Genomic DNA, 20888 nt, shown 5'->3' with positions numbered 1-20888 from the left:
GGACATTACTTTCCATTCCTTGGTTTTGTCTTTTCAGTGCTTGTTTCCATTATTCTTTCCTTCAGCTTTTCTTCCCAATGAGTCACTTCCTTAATAGGACACTTCCTCCTACTTACTCTTTGCCCAGGGCTGCCTGGCTTTCTATCTAACCAACTCTTTATTGTTTCTTCAACTTAACACCTACTCAGTACTTAACAGGTGTTTCCCAAGAGTATTAAGAAGTGTTAGTAGGAGAAACAATAGAATCGAGCTCCCAAAGAGCTTGGAGAAACCAACAGCCACGTCTACATGAAAAAAAACAAAACAAAATAATTTGTTTGCTTTTTGATTTTCATCCCTCAGTGTGATATGAGTGCCTAGGAAATAAAAACATGAGCCAGAAGTGTTTAAAGTTTCCCTTTTTCTTTTAAAAGGTGCAATATGAAAGCCTGTTATCAAAACACTACTGCTGAAAAAAAAAATCTAGTTTCTATTTTATTATTTTTGTAAAAGTTCCGAGTTAAATTACTGAAGTCTTATTTTAAGAACATCTCCACTACTCTTACTCTAAAACTGAGGGTAGAAGCTGAATTATTCCTCCTTTATTCCAGGAAAATGTTTGGGCACTTGTGCACCCTTGCCTAACTCAGTGCTTCACACCCCTGGCTAATGAATGCAACCTCATAAAGTTCTCCATAACTGAAATTAGTGTGAACTATAAAGAAAGGGAAAGAAAGCACTTCTCTTGCTGCTAGGAAAAATTCCATGGGCCAATCGTTTCCACAGGACAGCACTTGTTTCCCCCTCCCTTGCCCCCAACTTCTGGCATCCCAATTGCCACATTCCTGCCTAAATGCTGCTAGAGAATTTTATTTCCCCACCATCACCACCACAAGAACAATCAAACCTGTTGTCTGTGCTGCCTAACACAATAACTTGGTAGTGTGTTAAAGAACACTGCTACTACCCTTTAAATGCTACTGAATGGCAGAAGACACCTTGATATAAAATCCCCCTGATATAAAATATATAAAATATATAAAATACATAAAATCCCCTTGATATAAAACCCCTCAAGAGTCTCTTCCTTTCCTCTCTTACACTCAACAGAGACTTTACACTTACTTTAAGACTAAATGCAAGTTAGCAGATAGCCGTGGATCTGTAAACTGGGTTGTTCTGTTGTTATGGTCAACAAAATAAACTCTGCCTGTTGCTGTATTTCGGATCTCCCATCCAGGAGGCAGTGGACCAAGCTCTTCACAATTGATGTTGCTAAGATCCCTGTGAAAACAAATATAAAATGAAAAATACCTCAGCATTTGGCCTGCGAGCCAAACAAGCGTAAATGTAACAGAACAATTCCATGAAGTCTGAGAAAATGTATTGTTACAGAAACTTGATCTGTTCAGCTGGAATCTCTGCTCCCAAGGTGCAAAGCCCACCAAAGAAAAAACACACACCCCAGAACACATGCTGTGGGGAGAGAAATTCTTATCAAGTAACCTCCATTTTTACAAACAAACTTCAGATGTTAAATTAATACAGTCTTAAAACAAAAATAAAGACCATTGCCATATTTGCCAAAATGGAATTGCACTTCTGACAGAAAACATTTTTAAAACAACATTAGTCATGTAAGGAACTCTGAATCACACTTTAAAAACTCCTACAAAACAAAACTATATTTCTCAAGAGTTATACTTTCCATTAAGAATTACGCATGGGATATGCGTGTTATGGCTCAGGCAGTTTTGCCCCAAAATCCCAAGTGCTAGTGGGAACCAAACAGCTCTCTAACAAAATATTTCAAATAAAATCTTGTATGAACAATGACTCAGCTCTGCACTGAGCAATGCAGAGATAGCTTAATGGGTCTCAGGAAAATTCTGCTGAAATTAGGAAGATGTGGATTCGTTCCAGAGGTTCACTGAAAACAAATACCAGACTTTAAAACTGTACACTTGCTGATTTGTTGTGTATGTAATTCATATCTCAAATACTTCACATTATCCAGTGCAGCTCTTTTTAAAGGTGTGCACAGAGTATGATGTGAACTGAGAGGCAGAAAGGCTCAGGAGATGCCGTCTGCAGGGACTCAAAAGGCTGAGAAGCCACTAATGGAAATACAAGGCTCTGGGACTGAACATCTGCTGCCATTACACATATACACACTGCTGATGAACTGGAGGGCTTTTTTTTTTTTTATTAACTAAGTGGCTGTGGCATATTAGCATAAAAATACAATATTCCTTAGACATGACATAAACTCAGTCCTCATGCAAACAGCCAAATTTTGTTCTCAGAGACATTTGTGCAGTTTCTGCTGCCACACCTAAGAGCAGCACTAACTTAGGTTTTGTAGAAATACTACACTGCAAACATAAGAATTGTGGGGGTGTTTTTAGAGAAGTCTAGGACCTGGTTTTCTATAATACACAAGTCACTGGGGCAAAGGCTTCCTAATGCACAACTGCCAGCTGCATCTCACCCTCGTGTCTACAGAAAATGCATCAAAGCAAAGCATATTCCTGTAACTGAAAGAGTCTTAACAAAAATATCATTTGCAAGTGCAGTGAAGTTATGGGCATGAGGCACTGTATCCTTCCCAGCATATCCAAAATCCATTTCCATGGGAATGTACACCAGCAGAAACTTAAGGATACTTCCATTCTTACCTAGGTACTCTTGGATCATGCCATGTGCTAACACCAGTCTGAGTATGCAGAAAATAGACCTGACCTTGCTGAGTTGTCCTTTGCTCTGTGGAATCAAAATACATTAGTAACTATATGAACAGAAAAATGCAATACAAAAGCTCACAAAGACTGATTTCACCAAACGAAGGAATAAAAATTATTTTATGTATGAGAAGTTTTCAGTTTTCTCAGTTTCTTAGGAGACCCACAATTAACCCAATTTCATTTGCATACCATATCCTTCAGGTAAGTCAGGAGGAGTGTGCAAATGTGTCCTGCTCATGTAATTCCTGTGCCTCTGTGACCTGACTCTCCTCTCTGCCAGCCTGGGATCTGAGGACTGCCCACAGGTCGCCCCGTTGGTTCCTGTAATTGGAGTGTTCTCATCCACAAAGCAGCTCAGTGGCCTTCCTGGGCTGGAGTATTCAGATGCTGGCCTGTGGGGAGGAACATGACAAGGGCATTGCCACAGGGATACACAGAGTGCTTCATGGAAGCACCATCTAAGGCTTCTCTGGGCATTTTTGTTGTCTGAGCAGTTGATTTGTCAAGCAGGATAGCTGGATGGTGGGCAGGAAGTTCAGTACTCACTGGTTCATCCCACAGTAATTAGTAAACCTCCTACCTATCTGAGGGTCTAACCTGACACTTAGGATATGTTGCTATAGGATCAACTGACATACAGCCCAAACTTTCTCACTCTGGCTTCAGACAGCTGAGAAAGTGATCAGGCCTTGTTATTCCTTCTAATTTTTAAGGAAGGTTATTAGGCAAGGATGGTGAAAAGATAAAAAACAGTTGTTCTTGAGAGCTTGACTACAAGAGGAAGCATTGAATTATGTAGGTTTGTATCTCAATGCTGCTTTCAAAAGGTCTTCAAGTGGGCTAAAGGGGGATCGATGAGGATGCAGGAAATCCCCCAAATAAGTTATATATTCTGCACTTATTTTTCTAAGCTGCTAACAGCTTAGAGTATTTTAACATACCAGGAAAAATAAATAAATTAAAAAGCTCCTCAGTACCTTCACTCACTTGAAAACTGCAGATATGTAATGAGAGCTGGCAGCATTAACAGTATAGATTATTTAAAATCAAATCCCTACAGAGACTGGAATGTTTACTGCTAGAAGATACAGTCTGCAGGCACAGAAGGTCTGCAGAAAAATCTGAAAAACATGCACTGACCCTGCCCACAATTCAGGTCTTCAAGCAAACAAAGATGCCAGTATGAGGGGAGGAACAAAACCCTGCAAGAATGATTCTTCCGAGTTAAATATTAGGGAGACTGAAGGGGTAGGAGGAGTAGGATGTTAAAGAAAAGCACACAGCATTTTTAGACTGACTGAGAAGAATGCTGAATACCCCTGTTAGAGCCACTTATCACAGCTTGTGCTCAGTGCTCCTGGTCAGCAAGCAACCATCCCTAAACCATCTCCTGAATAATTTCTTACCGTGTTGGTCGCTCCCACTGAGTTGTTCGTGTAATATGATTTAAATACTGGATCCTTCCAGAAGCAGTCCTCCTCTCCTCCCACCTAGAGTTCAGACATTGAGAGATAAGGCAATGAGTGGTATTTCCAGGAAACCAGGGCACAAAATGTTTCCAACATAGATGCCAGCTCAGGAAGACTTACACTATTATGAATCATGTTAGCTGAACAAGGTAACAGGAAACAACTGAAAGTTCAACTCAGAATTGATTTGACATATTCTTCCCTTGGAACCAGGCATATCATTCCCAGTATCACATCTTCATGTTCAATAAATACTTGAATTTTAGTTAAATCCAAATAGGCATATAAGAAACTTCTTGAAATCATTATGTTTAATAAGGCTTTTAGCTTTTTTTGACCACAGATCCTAACAAGTTCTTTCTCAGTATCTTCATGCACTACTTGCTTTCATTAAAAAAAGTCACCTTCAAATCACTTGACTTCTTAATTATCATTAATTTTGCACAAGATACATGAGACTATAGAGCTAGCTTACACAATCAAATAAGCAACATTTATACAACGAAAATTTTGAAGTGAAAATTTAAAAGCATTTTTGGAAATGTTTCACTCCTCCAGATCCCAAGTTATCAAAAGAATCATATTTAGGCTTAATTTATATTTTAGAATTCATCATCTGAAAAGTAAGTTTTTCTCCTATCTTTACCTGCCAAGAATCACATTAAGGTCTGTGTTTGCTCTGAAAAAGCTGATGACAGGACCAGAACCTAAACCAGAACATTTTTCTGTATTTGCAAAACTGTTTTAGGTGTTAATGATGTCATTAACTCTCAGAGGAACAAATCAAAATCCTAAGCACAGCCTCTGGCAGGTAAATACAGCAGGAATTCAGGCTCCATTACCTTTTCCAATCATGTTTCCTTCACCATGATTTACATGGAAGAAGTGCTCCATTTTTATAGGAGTGCATCCCTCCTAACAGCACTGTAGAATTCAGCCAGGCCTGCATGTTCACTACCTTACTCCAAAACTGCTAAATGGATGAAGACAGTTTTCAGCTGTGATTTCACATATTATTTTATCAGTTCTATAATTTGAAATACCTATGTTTCCTTAAATAAGTATATTTTTGATGTGTTTGTCCATTAGTGCCTTCTCCCGTTTTCCAAGGAGTCAAGACAAGGGTCAAATTATTAACTATTCTGTGCAGCCTGGCTGGCTTAGCTCCTAAATGCAAAACTGTAGAACATTGTGTGAGTGCAAGGATAAATTATTTGTACACTGACTTCTCATGACTGCAGAAGGCTGCTGTCTGAGCTGGTTTTGTATTTGCTTACCCATCTGGTAAATCATTATCAAATAACCGACTGCAGTCCACAACTTGGCCTCCCGTGCCGATTCGGTCTCTGGACTGAAGACTTACTATTAAAATAATAGGAGAATTATTAAAAAGATATGACATCTGAATGAAAATTATAGTTATCATTTGAAAGAGAAATGGTACAGCTTGGAGGAGCCGAGACACGTTCTCTATTTTTTTTCCTTCTCACAAATCAGAGCTATACAGAAACTTTATCTTTTAAAAAATGGAATTCTCTACACGTCACTTCAAAAAGATATTTTAAAAGTTATGAATGCAAATGAGGGCAGGAAAGGAGTTAACCCTGAAGCTGTCATTAACTTTTCTCTATACAAGACAGACTGTGACACTCATTTGGTGGCAGCAGGGTGGCCAGCCTCACACATAGCTGGAACAACAAGCAGGAGGGTGCTAGTGCCAGGCTTGCACTGCTAACAGAAGTGCTGGTAGAAAGAGCTAAAATAAGGAATTCCAGGATGTTTTTGACTCTTGTGTATTTTGTGTGCACATGGGATTCAATACACACACACAAAATCAGGCAAAATTTAACTTCTAGAAACACTACAGGGTTGGTTTATTGGCTGCTTTCAAACACCAGTGGTCAGATGTAACTCTCACACAAAGCAGTGCTCAGCACCCTAAGAAGCCCTTACTGCCCTCAGCAAAACTGTATTAATACATTTTTTTTTTACATGTTTCACTGCAATGGATATTTATGCCTGAAGCTTTTGTACAATTATGAAAATAGATTGGGTTTTTTGTGCAGCTTTTGTTCCCAATATCATAATTTGCAAGCGTCCAATCTGATAATTTATGACACTTGTCTTCCTGTGGGGTTGGTTGGGTTTTTTTGATGCTTTGTTTTGCCTTTAACAATAAAATGATTACTTAAAAAGCTAAATACGTGCTGTGGCACACATTTCTGGAGGTGGCACTACTGTACCTCTGGATGACTGCCTTCAAGTCCTATTTATGCATGCAATGAAATAAATTTACAGACCTTAACTTTGATACAATCAAACTCTTGTCAAGATCACAAAGTTTAAAATGATGTAGCACTACTGGCTGGTTTTGCCAAAGAGCTCAAATTATCAACAACAACATGTTTTGAAACTTAGGATTTTGGGTCTTCAACAGACCAACCCTGGGAGCCCTGCAGTACCTGCTCTTGCTTTGTTCCCAATCAACATTAACTCCTCATCTTCCATGAACACTTAACACTACAAAACAACTTCTTGCAGTGAAAACCGCCTTAAATTTAAGAAAAAAAAATTTTAAATTATGTATTTATTCTGCAACAAACCCACCCATTACAAGTTCACATTGTTGCAGGCAGGCAAGGTTTGGAAAGCAATACACAGACAAAAATGAAACTAAAGGAAGGTAATTACCTCCTCCTTGCCTTTGTAAGGAACAAAATTTCTACACAGCTTCATTTTGTTAGGACTCATTTTTTCTGCACTGCCACATCATAAATAAAATGGTGGCACAGAAGAGAGCTGCAAGATTAAGTTAAGACACAGTTCAGGTGCCCTTTACATCCACAACTCACAAGTGTCCCCTTTTCTTCCCCTCTTTGAAGATAATCCCAAGTATTAAATATAAAGATCACTTTGCTCCCTGTCCTAAGTTATAATGACATACCCACAGCAGACTTGGTTTTTAAGGTTAGCATCTTCTGAAGGCATCAATTACATTTTAATATTGTTTTCCAATCTTGCATAGCTACTTAATGAAAGCCTGTTTATCATTAGAGGGACTGAGACTATATTTATAATTTATTCTATCTTCTTTCTTACTTCTAATAAAATTTTCTCCACCATATAACTACTGCTGGGGAACTTCCCAGTTATACTCAGGCTCATTCACCCATTCAGCAAGACTGCATTAGTGAAGGAGGATTAAAATAAGGAGATTAATAATGACAATGTCAATAAAAAAAAGACAAGAGTCTCTGGAATCTTACCAAGGATGCATTAAACTACACCACAGTCATGACTGAAGAAACCTGACCTTCCTGACCATAACAGCAGAAGGCAGAACACACTGATTTGCTCCCAATCTCTGCTCTGACCTGACAAGCTGTGTTTTTTTCTAGGTTCCAGGCACCATCCAGCAGCTCCAGAAAATGAGGGACACCCCCAGGAGCACACCCAAAGAGCTAAAGCTGCTTTGGTTACACCACTTTTCATGATCACATCAGGTTAACCCAACTGGTCAGTCCAGTTTATGCCCACACTACTGACTTGGAGACCCTTCTGCTTTGGGAGGGGGTTTTGGGGTTTTTTGGCTTAATTAATGCCAGCATTCTCAAGCCTTGATGACAAGGATGCATGCTGCATACTCTGGAGGGCAGCATGAGAGCAGCACAGGGCTGTGTGAGGGTACAGCCCCTGCTAGTGTCACATCTGCAGGACTCCTGTGAGCAGGATAGGTCCCTGCTGACCCTGAACAAACTCTTCTCTCAGCAGAGCTCAGGTTCCTCTTGAAAAGGAACCCCAGAAACAAAACCACATGCATACAGCAAGGATGAGCAGGGAACCAAACCAAAAACCAAACCAAACTGACACCATAACGTGCCCTAGAAAAATGCCTGTTTCATCCTTTAATTCTTCTGTGCAAGCTCACATGGAAATTTCAGTGTTCAAGAATGGTCTGAAGTGTCAGCAATGCAGTAAGGATTCCACATTTCTACCATCACTTGAGTGCCCTGTGCCACCTCACTCTTATCTTAATGCTGTGCAAACACTTGCAGATCAGATGCTAGACAGATGGTTAAAACAAGAGAAAGAGCTCAAGTCACAGGTATTCAACTGAGCACTTTGAGGAAAGCAAACAAAGGCACTGAAGTCCTTATTTGCTGACTGATATTTCAAAAGTTTTTCCTGGCTGACAAAACAAGAATGCTGCTTGGGTATTACTTGAACTAGGAACTGAACATAAAACTGAGCATGCAAATTCATTTTTCTTTCCCCCATGTTCAAATATTCTCATTAACATCTTGAAATAAAGACCCCCTTATAAAGACCATTTTCTTTTTGACCCAAGAAACCTACTAGAAACACTGCTTTCTGAAACAGCTGACAATGCACCAAAGACAGAATGTTTATTAAATTGTTTGTGGATGCTTATTTTTCTGTTTGCCAGCTTCTCCTTAATTCTGAAGTTATTTGATGTTTATGAGTAGAAAGAATGACAAAACACACAGAGATTGGTGACAAGACTTGTAAATAACCCATGAAAATGCAAAATTAATTGGCCAAGTCATCCCAGACACATCAGGCTCCAACTGTCTCCATTCCTTGCAGTGAAATAAAAAAAATTCTAAATAAATTTTGTATTATCTATGGTCTTATCTGCCCTGATACTTACAATAATGTGGTGTGTGAGGGGGCTGTTGGGGATTTTTTGGCATGGTGTGGGTGTTTTGTTTACTTTTCTTTTTTTGTTTTAATTCTCTATGTACACATTTCTAGCTCCAGGTCCAGTGGCTCTGGCACTAGATACTGAATTTGAAAAAATTAAGTAAAAATTCAGTACAGAAAACTGGCATCTAGAAAGGGTATTTCTACAGCTACTATTAAGCTCCAAGAGAAGAAAAATATAAAACCCCTTACTTACCTACTATCTGTCCTCTAACAGTATCATTGTCATTTGGCCCAAGCTTGCACAGATCCAATCTCTGATCTACAAAACAAGGACACAGTGTAAGTCACACAATGTTTTGCTGCTTTTGAAAGGCACACTGCAGTACTGGCAGAACAAAATTCAGCCCAGAGTAAGACAGAACTTCAAGAAATGGGGAAAGAAAACAAAACTAAAACTAGAAAATAATTAGGATATGCAAGTTTTATACCAAACAAGAAATGAACAAAAATTAACCATAATTTTTAAAAAATGAAATGAATGAAAATTTAGTCTGAAAGAGAAGAAACACTACTGTTCAGCTTACTTACAACCAGTGTCTTTAAGGCGGTTGATTGCATTTGAAAGAAGTCTCACACAACCCAGAAAACCAGCTCCCTGCTTTTTATGAATTTTCTTGTGGTTCCACACACTGATTGTTATTGAATCCGACTTCCCAATATATCTGAAAAACACAAAGAACAGAACTGTGAATGCCACTTGCTGGATATCTTGAAAGATGCTCCAGAAATCACCTTGGGGGGAAAAAAGAGACTGTCAACCATTACATGAAAGATTAGAGCAGAAAAAAAGTAAACCCTTGTCAGAGAAGATGTATACTTTATACTTTAATGAAAGCATGTTTTATGAAGGAGTTTACTTGAACACAAACTCATCTAAAATCCTGATCCTGGAAGAGGGCATCCAAGCAAGCCCAAAGTCTACTGAAATCTGACTAAAACAGTACCATGGCCAGGCTGTGGGCTGGCCCAGTGACCCCTTCTCTTCAAGCAGCTACAAACATGCTTCAGTTCATGCCTGTGCTCAGCTTAAGCAAAGAGCACAGCAGTGCTGGAGGCAGGGTTAGCAAGCAGAGAGGTTCAAATGCCAGGACAGGAACCATCACCACGCTGCAGCACTAAGCTCTCCCAGGCACTGCAGTGCAAGTCCCCCTCCTTCAGAGCTCTGCTGAGCACCCAGGGGAAACACACAGCAACCCTGGTTACAAATCTGCAGTGAGCAAATCTTTGGGAAGATGATTCAGTATTAAGAAAGCTTCAGAAAAGCTCTGCCTGTGCCACACGTTCCATATTACAGACATCACCCATGACAAAAAAGTCCCTGCAGCATCCTGGGTGAGATGTGCCACCTCCTGCCCCTTGCTCACTCCTCACAGCACAGAAATGCTTTGCAAAACCTCCATCTGCCTTTCACCCACCTGGGCAAGCCTGGACCCTGTAGTTTGGACCCATTTCAGTTTTGCTTTTTTTGTTTGCAGCTTTGCTCTTCAGAAGCAACTGCTTTGTGAATTGCTAGTTTTTGCTCTCAAAACTTGCAGAGGACAATTTCAAAGGCCTAAGATAAATCACCTGTTGCCAATACTGAGTTATTACAGTTATTTCAAGTTGAGGAAAATTAATTTGTAGCTCTGGTTTAGATCCCAAGGGCTGCTTGTGGTTCTCCCTGCCCAGACCACAAATTCTGGCCTTGTGCAGTTTTAGTTCCAAATGCTTTTTTCTCTTTGAAGGAAAAGTGATCAAACAAGCTTAACCAATGTGTAAATACATCCCCTCCCCCACTGACTGATTTTATCAGCTTTAAAACATCCCAATATTTTCATAAGATAGAAATGATACTGTCAAGGTTGGCAAACCAAACAATTGAACTGTCACGGCTTAAAATTGCAGCTGTGATCAGGGAAGTTCTCAATTAACACTCCTCCCACTTTTCCTTTTCCAAAAGCAGAATTTGGGCAACTTTTTTCCCACCTGCAGACAGGGACTGACCCGGGAAGTAGAAGACAGAAAAGCATAACTGTAGGCACATACCCATAAGTATGGTTTAAAATACCCAATGCACATTTAAAGACAAACAAACAAAGACAAAACAAACTTCACACAAACAAAACCCAAAGTTTTTGGAATAGTAAAGTGACTGCACAACATAGGTCTGATTTTTGGGCCTTACAACATAGACAGTGGCAATTCTGCATAAAGAAAGGAGAGATGAAGATGGGTGTTCACGTGCACAGCTGCAGTCTACAATGTTTCATGTACTTAAAATAAATTCTTATGAGAATAAGTTAGGTGCACTTAAAAATATAGACTTATCATGACCTGTCTTGAATTTTCCAGTTTTCCTTGTTGCTTTAAGAAAGTCAAAGGTATATGGTTAATCACAATTTCATAACAGAACAGTTTGAATAATATGTAGAACAGCTGAACATACAATACAGTTTCCAAGAATTACTGCAACATTTCAGGGTGAGGTTCTCATGGCTGAGATGCAGACAGTAAAGCATCCATCCCAAACAGGTGAGGACTTCTGTAATGCCACTATAACCTACTCTGATTTTTGCAACAGAAAAAAACCTGGCTGATTCACATTTTTAAAGGAAATAAGCAAGAAAAGCTGCATTTTCCAAATAAAAATGTCTTCTTTATTTCCAAAGGAAGAAAAGAGATAGTTCAATAACTGCTAGCTGGCTTTCTAGCAAAATTTTTCATCTATATTTCTGCATCATTTCAGGCATGAAAATACATGGTTGCATTTAAAGAGTGGTGGCAGGACAAGCTGACACTTCCAATTCACTGGGTTGATAAGTTACATTTGTTTTACATCATCTAGCAATAAAGTTCCAACATAAAAGCCTCAGCTAGGAATGCTGTTATTAAAAAAAATGTTCCAAAGAAAGAAAGTAAGCTTTTTGTAAAAAAATAAACCAAAACAAAAAATACAACCCCCCACTTTGCTGGATGCCTCTCTCCTTCCTTATAATCAAAACTCTTGGAGCTTTTTTTATCTGTACCAGCAATATCTGTTTCACATCTTTAGTACTTTAGCAGAGATAACAGAACTAATATAACTGAAGGGGAAACCTGGAAATTTAATTTTCATATAGATTTTGATAGTTTCCATATCTCCTGACTACATTCAGATACCCTGGATAAGAATTGCACCTTCAGAAACTTTAAGAAAAACACCCACTCTCATCACTTTCACTTCTGAACAAAAATCAAGTACATGCCATACTGGAAGCCTCTAAAATAATTCAATCAAATTCTAAAACACAGGGACAATTGTTACTTTGTCTAAATAAACTTATCTTTGCCAAAGTGGTAATTCCTGAGCCAATATACCACTCCAAAAGGTTTAGTATCAAATGACTGTTCATCTCCATGACATTATATATACTTTCTCTAAAGAGTTCAGCTTGGTAGAGAAAAGCAGAATGAAGAAGGTGGAAAAATACAAATATATATTCCTGAAAAAACAACCATCTTCCTGATCACAAGCCAGATGTACTCCCTCCAGAAAGAGAGAAGAATCAAGAGGTATGAACTCAGCCTTGGAAGCCAGGAATTCCCTATTTCTAATCCATGCTGCCACACAGACTCTTTTTACAACCTGGACAAATTACTTAAGTTTGTTTCTCTATTTTCCCATTAATAAAATTTTTGTAATACAATGCCAGGGTTATGCTTTGAGAGATCAGCTGCTTTCAGATCAGGGGAGAAGAGGGTGCAAAGAGACAAAACAAAAAAATATCACCCTGATTTTTTCTCTCCTCTCTTTCTCCCCCCTGACATTGCTCTCATCTCTACCAGAGACTGAAGGGTGTTGGAGGCTCTGGGATGGGCAGAAGACAACTGGCCAGAGGCTGTGGCTCAGACAGAAACAGGGCTACCACAGAATGGAGGAAAGAAGAAGGGAGAAAGGGGATTAGTTAAGTGTCAGAACTGCTGGTTTTAGTACTGCCCAAATGCTTTGAATGTGAGAAGTCTCTAAATGTGCTAAGTCTGGTTATTCAAAGCTTTGAGGAAAGGCTCAAACAAAAGGGAAAACACAAGACTGGAATAAGGAAGGGGAATACATCCAGGGCAAGCATGGTATTTTGCTAACATTAAACTGCACCCAGACAGCAACTCTTTGGCAATTTCTTTCTGGAAAGCCTCCCAGATTCCCTCTCAAGCCCCCTTCCACATATCCATCTAAGCTGAAGGATCTAAGCAACTAACTTAATTCAACTGCTTCCTTCCCTGCTAAGATCTGAATTAAGAACTATGTAAGGCAATAGCAAAGCCTTTTTTGTTCTTTTTAACACTGCAGACATCTTACTTCAAAAAATTTCACACAACAGAATACATATTATGCTGGACCAGGTTAGCAAGCCACAAAATTCCCTTGGAATCAGCAACTTAATTCAGACATTATTGCATAAATACATCACAACAGATCTGTCTCACTGCCCCATTTGCATATGCCATCACATGGGCCATGAAATTTAATTAGCAGCAGTATTAACCTGCTCTACAAAGTCCAGACTGGGGATACTTCAATCAACCCAACTCAGCCAAGAGACAGCTTGACTGCACCTAAGCCTATTACAGTCATTAAAAAACCATCAGAAATCTTCATGGTAGGGAGAAAAAAAAAAAAAAAAAAGGGCAGACTTTTTATTTAAAAAAAATTCTCCATAACCACACCTTCCCTGGGTTGATTTCCTATGCTGCATGGTGGCAGGAGCAGGCAAGCTGCCACTGAGACTTCATCTGTTATGCTTGGTGTGCAAAGCATTTCCTGTAGCAGGGAAGCACCAGGAGGCAGAGACTGATGTTCCCATGTGATGGGGAGTTGTTAGGGTAAATATTAGGAAGTTTCAAAAAGTTTAAAAAAAACACCTTATTTTCAAATGATGGGAAGAAAGACTGAGTCCTGTCATCTATGAGGTTTGCCATCAGGTGCTTAGTAGTAGGGATGTTTACTATTTCTACTACTTTTCTGATTTTTGTTTCCAGAAGTAGAAGTTAATTATCTGAATATCTGGTGCAGATGAACAGCCCAGACCTGACACAGAGTATATTACAGCAGTAGTTACCTTCAGAGAAAAGCCAGGCTGTGAGTTGTATCAAAGATCTTATCTTTTACTTGCTCTTTTAAATAGGAACAAAAGACCAACTGACTGACTGTTACAAATGGAAATGTTTCCATAGAGCAAGGAATAACAGGGAAGAGAATAAACGTGGTTAAATGATTATGAAAAAAAATCTGAGAGGGAGAGGATTATTTTCAAAGTACAAGGCCTGACATAATGCTAAATTTGACTTTGGATTAGAAATGATGTGTGTACTTCAGCCACCAGGGAATTCTAGTGCCAGATTCAAGCAAAGTAGTATTTCCTACAGGACAAGTGATTTATGTTCAAAATAATATCCTAGATAAACATAACTTTTTTTTTTCAGGAACCCTCTTCCCCCCCAAAAATAAAACAACAAAAAAATGTTTCATGCATGTCTAAATTCCTCAAAACAATCCAGCAAGAGATTCCCTGAATCTGCCCAAGGAAAATATTCTGCCAGAAACCCCATTTCTAGTTCTGCTTTTTATAATACAATGTGGACTGCAATCAGACTCTTGCTTCAAAGCTAAGGCAATTACAGTATCCACAGACAAGCATGACTTGTTCTATACAACAATGTAAAAATACCTTCTCTTCATTCTTCCTTGAAAATTATAACCAGAAAGGAATTTTTTCTGAAGATTTTACTATTTTTTTCCATTACTCTCATTCCATACTAAAATCCTCCCTCATTTCCCATGTCCTCTGCTCTTTCTCCAGAAGGGAACCAAGTCTCCAAGTCATCAAACCACAGAGCACTCAGCATCCTTTACAAACCATTCCTGTCACCTGCTTACTGACATTGTCACCACAGCCAAACACCAAGACACAGGCAACTCCTTGACATTTTCACCACAATTTAGGAGCAGATAATTGCCAAATGATGCTCCACCATTTCTTCCCTGTGTACCAGTGCTTGGTTTGCTTTTGATTTGGTGATGTCCAAAGCTAACACAAACAGGCTAAAACTATTTCTAGTAATATAGGTAGAGGATGGGAAAACAGTTAGATCAGAACTATGCCTCAGAAATAAAGGAGGAAACAATGTGGAAAAACTGCTCTCTTCCCCAAGGAAAGACAAAGAATAAAAGGATAAAATACAAAGAAAGCATGCACAAGCACAAAGAAACCTATATACAATATTAAAGCTTTAATAATTTGCATTATACAGAATATTCTGTGCTTTAGAAGAAAACCATATTGTGCACATGCTCTGCTTATTATACTGCTCAAAAGCACTGAAAGATGCCCAAGCCTAAGAATTTAGCATGAGATGAACATTGGGACAGAAAATGACACAGAGGAGAGAAAACTGAACAAGAAGCAGACAAAAGAAAAGACACTCCAGCACTGCAACAGACATCAGTAACATGAAGAGCAATTTGAGGGAAATATTGCCAGTTATTTGCTTCATATTACAGAAGTGTTAACAGGAAAATATTACAACAAAATAACGCAAGAGTACATGTAAAGCATACTGCAGACCATCACTAGAAAACCAAGTGTTTAGATTTTGGGAGAAATGAGGAAGTAGTATTTTCAGAAATGTGTTTTTGAATCAAACGAGTAAACTCTGGGAGATTTTCTAAGCTGTAAAGAGGACAGCATCATGAATATCTGACAATGTCCATGTACTTTAGAGGTTTTCACTTCAAACCTTTGGTTATCACTGTTACCACCTACAGGTCATAATGCTGATTCCATTTTGGATCAAGTGTATTCTTCACAGTATCTGTAGAATGGCATTGGCCAGATCCGTCCACTACAACCTTAGCAAAAGGATCAGGAAGTCCTAAAAGGAGGGGGAAAAAAAAAAACAAATGCATTAGGATGCTTTTAAAAAAGTAACAGTGCAATGATACAGGACATAATTTTTTTTTTTTTGAAGCTGCCTTTTATTCATAAATGAGAACCATATTTAATGAATGAAAATAATGTGATATATTAAGCACAGGAAGTAGCTAAATTAGCAGTTTATTTCACTGATGTAGACCAAGAAGACATGTAAGCAAAATGCTGTGTGGGGAAAAACCTGAAATGTTTAAACTTCTTAAATCAGGATTGAGTAAATTCTCAGTATACAAAGAATTCAGCAAAAGGAAGAGAAAACAGATACATATTGCTCCTATTTTTAAGAGTTATTTCAGTTATTTCAGTTGTTATTAGTACTACAGGAAACCATCTGTAGCAGATTATTCTCACTTTTAAGTTCCACTTTGTTTTCTGCTGGCTTTCTACCTCACTTTCTGCTAGATTTTTACCCAAAAATGCTCAGCATATGCTCAGCTGATAAAAAAAAAAACTAAATTCTGTGCAAATCTGGTACTGACTGCACAGCTAAGGATGGAAAAAGAGCAGGACCAGCACAGCCTACAATTACCTCTACTGCAGCTGTTATTCTAACCCATCAATTAAGTGACACCAAAAGGGATGGTCCCACCAGTAATGCCCCTAAGTCCTGTGGTCCTATCCCTTTTCCCCTCACACCAATTCCTCCCACTCATCCCAGCACCCAGTGAGTCAGCTGAAGGCACTGGGGTGGTGAAACATTCTTCACATTTTCTGTAGTGCAAGTTTTGTACCAGTTCTGCCTCCTCAGGTGACTCACTGCAGAGCCAGTCCAACAGCAGAGTGGCTCAAGGTTGGGCAAAGCACCTGGGGACAGGGACAAACAGGACCTTGTGGGACTTGTGCATCACAGATTTCAAATCTTGACAGGTTTTGGGGTTTTTTTTCCAGGCATTATTAAGCTGTTAAACACCTGCAAACTTGCTACTAATATAAAACCCCAAATGTAAAGCAAGTTTTGGTAGTATCACTAATTACAGCATCATTCTGCATCACCCCTTCTGCAAGTTTTTCTCAAAGTTCAGGTCTTATCTTTCAAATTCTTCCTATTCCCAGCTGGGAGGCAGCAGGCAGGTGATGTGTGTGTGCATGCCTGTGCAGCCAGTAACATTCCTTTCTGCCTCCTTCATCCACCACCTAAGCACTTCTTTCAAAACATTATTAAAATTAATTAAAATATAATTTCAGAGTAGGTAAGCATTAGGACTGTTAATAATTAGGATGGGTTTTGTCCATCATGGACAAAAAGGTCTTCTGTGAGAAACATTTAAATAATTATGTGGCACTAACTGAAAAACATGTAATTGGCCTGAAAGAGCAAATCTATTTCTCATCCCATCACAATCAGAGAGTGTGTGTCAGTGTTTTAATTATTATGAATCTCTGACAAATGTCACCAAGACAAAATTAGAAGCCCTGGAATTAAACAGTGTGAAAAGATCAAAGCTTTCAGTCCCCTTAATGAAAATATCTCAATAAAATGATCATGTGCAAACACTGGGGTACAGAACCTGCATTATATTTATCCCATCTATAAAAGTATACAACTTTTAACAGCTACTTACGGAAAAAATCCTTTTTCACCAAGTTTTTTGCACACAGTACTGTAAGAGAAACAGAAATAGAATGTTCAGTTACTTATTCCCAACCTAATAAAAAAAAAAAGTTACTTTACCTGTCCAGAATTCCAGAAAATCCTGCTGGATTAAAATGAATGAACATAAAATAACTGTGTTCCTACATCACTTACATTGTCATGTAAAAAAAGTCCTGAAAGATGTGCCAGAAGTGTCATCTTTTGGCAATTAACCTTTAGGTAGATTACAGTGGAAGTGATACTGTAGTGGTTTCCTCAGGCAAGAGTTTCATATGCAATTTTTTCTTTTTTTCCTCAATGGTTTTGCCAACTCTGTGTTTACCCAGAGAGGAAACTGGACCATTTCTGACTAGCTCCTCATACAGTGGCACAAGCAATTGAGCCAGTAAAATTAGAGGTGTAACAGAAGCAAGGTCTGATGTCCAGTTCTACAGACCAGCAGAAGCTCCTTGACCATAAAACCCAGTGCATGAAGCAGCCCAGCCTTTCCTGTTACCCTGCAGGGAAACTAAATAAAAGTTTTTACCTGAAAAACATTTGGGTGGAGTAAACTAACTTCTAATGCCAGAGTTTTGATGGCTCCAAAGATATGTTTTATTTGCAGAAGCTGATAATTGTTTCAGGCTTTTTTGTTTAAATTAGAAGGGAGGAACATTTGCATTTCTCAACTAAGAATACCGAGGGGAAAAATAATTCCAAATGAAAACAGAGTAAATAAAAATAAATAAATAGAAGGCCAAAGGGGACAACTTTCATATGATGATGCCAAGGTACAGAGAAGAGCTCCTTACAGAGGGCACCACTGTTCAACTATATATACTTATCTATTATCACAGGTTTAGTAAGCAAGAGATATCAGATTCCCCTGTGAAACATCAAGATATTTACTGGTAACACAAAAAAAGGATTCTTGGGTGTTGAGTGAAAGCATTAACTCCTACAGTGAGAACCAAAGAGAAAAAAGGGAGAAGGGCAGAGGTATCTGATTGGAACCAATACTGCAAAAGACTCCCCAGTATGTATGATTGGATGGTTTTTTTTCTATAAGAGACCAATATTGATGACTACCAGGAGATGAGAAGACCCTGTTTGATGCAAAGGGATGAATAGCATTTAATTTGATATTGTTAATTAATATTGTTAATTTGAAAAACATTTGCCTGGTTTCAGGATGTTATTAGTTGCTATTCTTAAAGAGGTTAAAAAAAAAATTACTTAATTCAAAGTCATAATGTTAATCCTAAAACAGAGCTCTAATAATGGGATTTTCACCCAATAATCCCACTGTAAACAGCCAAAATACCAATAACAATTGAGAGCCAAATCTTTTAGGTACTGTCATATCATTGTCTGCTCCACAAAACATTCAAAGAAAGTCTGTAGGATGGTAGTAATAAAAACCCACAGATGCTAAAGACTTCCATGTGCCCAGCCATTTAAAGTCTACTCTATACATATAAAACTGGTAACTTAAAAGGCATTTAAAGAAATATAGCAAGACAAACTTTAACAAAATGCTTTTGCAGTTCCTTAAGATTTTATTGCACCAAGAATATCCCCTGCCTGAGTTGTCACCCGAGAGCTGCCACTCACCCAAGACCTGGAAAAGGTTACTGCTCACCTTCTATTTTTCATCTAATGGTAAGTAACTTCAAATAAATTAGATGCTTATATGGATGGCCACTTTTAAAAATATCTCAAAAAGATATAATTAATTGCTCAATTCCAACCACTACAAGAAACACGAAGTGTCAAATGAAGCTGAAGGCTTTAAATCCAATAGTTAAGACAAAAATCATCTATAGCACAATGAGCCATGCAGTATACTTTTGAAATCATTTAATGTCCAAAATAAGAGGTTTGACTAATATTTTCAGAGAGAAATTGCAAGGTTAGCTAATTTATAAACACCTTTTCAAAACACTAAGCAACCCTGCTAGGGCAATTCAACCAAAGTGTTATTTTTATAAGATTGGGCACACGCACAACTTTCAGACTAATAACCATTTCCCCAATAATTAGCCATGAGTGAACAAACTAATATTTTTGGCTCGATATTTCCCTCTCTAGTAACCACATTTAAGGAAAGTCAGAAGTCAACCCATTCTGGCTTTGTCAGGTTAACAAAACAGGAGACACATTGAGAAACCTTGTGTTGGCAACACTCTCTGCCAGATATTCCTAGGTGAAAAAACCCAGGTCCCAGGAGCATCAGCTCAATTCTAAATAAAACTTCTTCCACACACAGAGCTCCACTCTATCTCAGGACTTTTTTTTTGAACAAAACCTTTTCCTGGGGTGGGAAAAGCATCAGAGGAATGGTACTTTTCTAACAGTTTCAAACGCTCCACTCTTCTAACAGTTTCAACACTATTAAAAACTATTCTGGATATTCTGATACCCAACTGATTAATAGTTCCTTGAGACTAAAAACGAAGGAAGTTTGGTTTCCTATGGATTTATGTTTTATGGCTGACTGAAAGCCATAGCTGAGGCTTTTCCCAGCAGTGGGGCACTTGGACAGACACTCCCACACAGACTCCCCAGTGGTCTCTCACAACACGGGATCTCTGCCTGCAGCTTTTTCCTCCCATTTCAGGTCACTGCTGGGGTCTCCTCTTTATCCAGGCAATGATTCTCCTAAAACTCCTGAGACTTAATTATCTCTAAGACTTCAATCCCATATTTATTTGAACCAAAGAGACAGAAGGAACCACAGCCAAGATTTATTCTTCACAACAAAGCCAAGGTAAAACACTGATGGTTCTGGACCCAACCCCACATGAGCAGACCCTGCACCATCAATGGACCCTCCAGAGGAAGGTGTTTCTTATTTAAAATATTTTATTAAAATTATTTTTAAACATACAAAAAGAGCTAAACTGGCACTGAAGGTTTTCAGGAATTAGGACACAAACCGTTGCCTGACAAACCAGGAATTAGGGCACAAACCATAAATCTTGACACTGCTTTGGAAAAAAAAAGAAGGGGGGAGAAGGAGTGCACCTCAAGTGCATCATCAAAAGCCATTGGCAGGTCCCAGTACACACATGTAGATAAAGCATTCATTAGGAAATATCAATGAGTCAGTGGATAGCTATGTTTTGTATTTCTTACAGACTTCCTGGGTAGTCTACAGGAAACAGAACATTAATATTCCAATATGAAGGAACAATACATACATGCCAAGACAAGCATGCACATCAGATTTCCATCCTATATGGTCATTAAGGATCTTTTTATCGTGCCTTATGATCTCATTCTAACATATGCTGCTCAGGTCACTTCAGAGAAACACCAAGAGCTGCTTAGTCTCCTGCCATGAGTGCTTTGCTATGCATAGTTCTCAAATACTCAAAAACAGGAATTATGTGAATCTCATTTGCTGGTTTTCTTTTTCTGATTTAGTACTCCAGTGACAGAAAAA

General features: G+C 38.5%; 1 protein-coding gene across 3 annotated transcripts in view; it reads right to left on the bottom strand.

Moving 5' to 3' along the window:
• Nucleotides 1–20888, bottom strand: part of SMURF2 (SMAD specific E3 ubiquitin protein ligase 2) — a 58912-nt gene that overhangs the window by 14515 nt on the left and 23509 nt on the right. For all 3 annotated transcript variants that reach the window (XR_011729970.1, XM_071764470.1, XM_071764469.1), the window contains exons 2-10: nt 17430–17468; nt 15700–15808; nt 9449–9582; nt 9114–9179; nt 5470–5554; nt 4130–4213; nt 2913–3115; nt 2658–2742; nt 1105–1263 (exon numbers count right to left, since the gene is read on the bottom strand). Coding sequence is in view for 2 of the 3 variants with exons in the window: in XM_071764470.1 (XP_071620571.1) it covers nt 1105–1263; nt 2658–2742; nt 2913–3115; nt 4130–4213; nt 5470–5554; nt 9114–9179; nt 9449–9582; nt 15700–15808; nt 17430–17468 (964 nt within the window). In the remaining variant the exon portion in view is untranslated. The remainder of the gene's footprint in view (nt 1–1104; nt 1264–2657; nt 2743–2912; nt 3116–4129; nt 4214–5469; nt 5555–9113; nt 9180–9448; nt 9583–15699; nt 15809–17429; nt 17469–20888) is intronic.

The sequence above is a fragment of the Heliangelus exortis genome, chromosome 20 (genome assembly GCF_036169615.1).
Source record: "Heliangelus exortis chromosome 20, bHelExo1.hap1, whole genome shotgun sequence".
Taxonomy (NCBI): domain Eukaryota; kingdom Metazoa; phylum Chordata; class Aves; order Apodiformes; family Trochilidae; genus Heliangelus; species Heliangelus exortis.
This window is presented reverse-complemented; position numbering and strand designations above follow the sequence as displayed.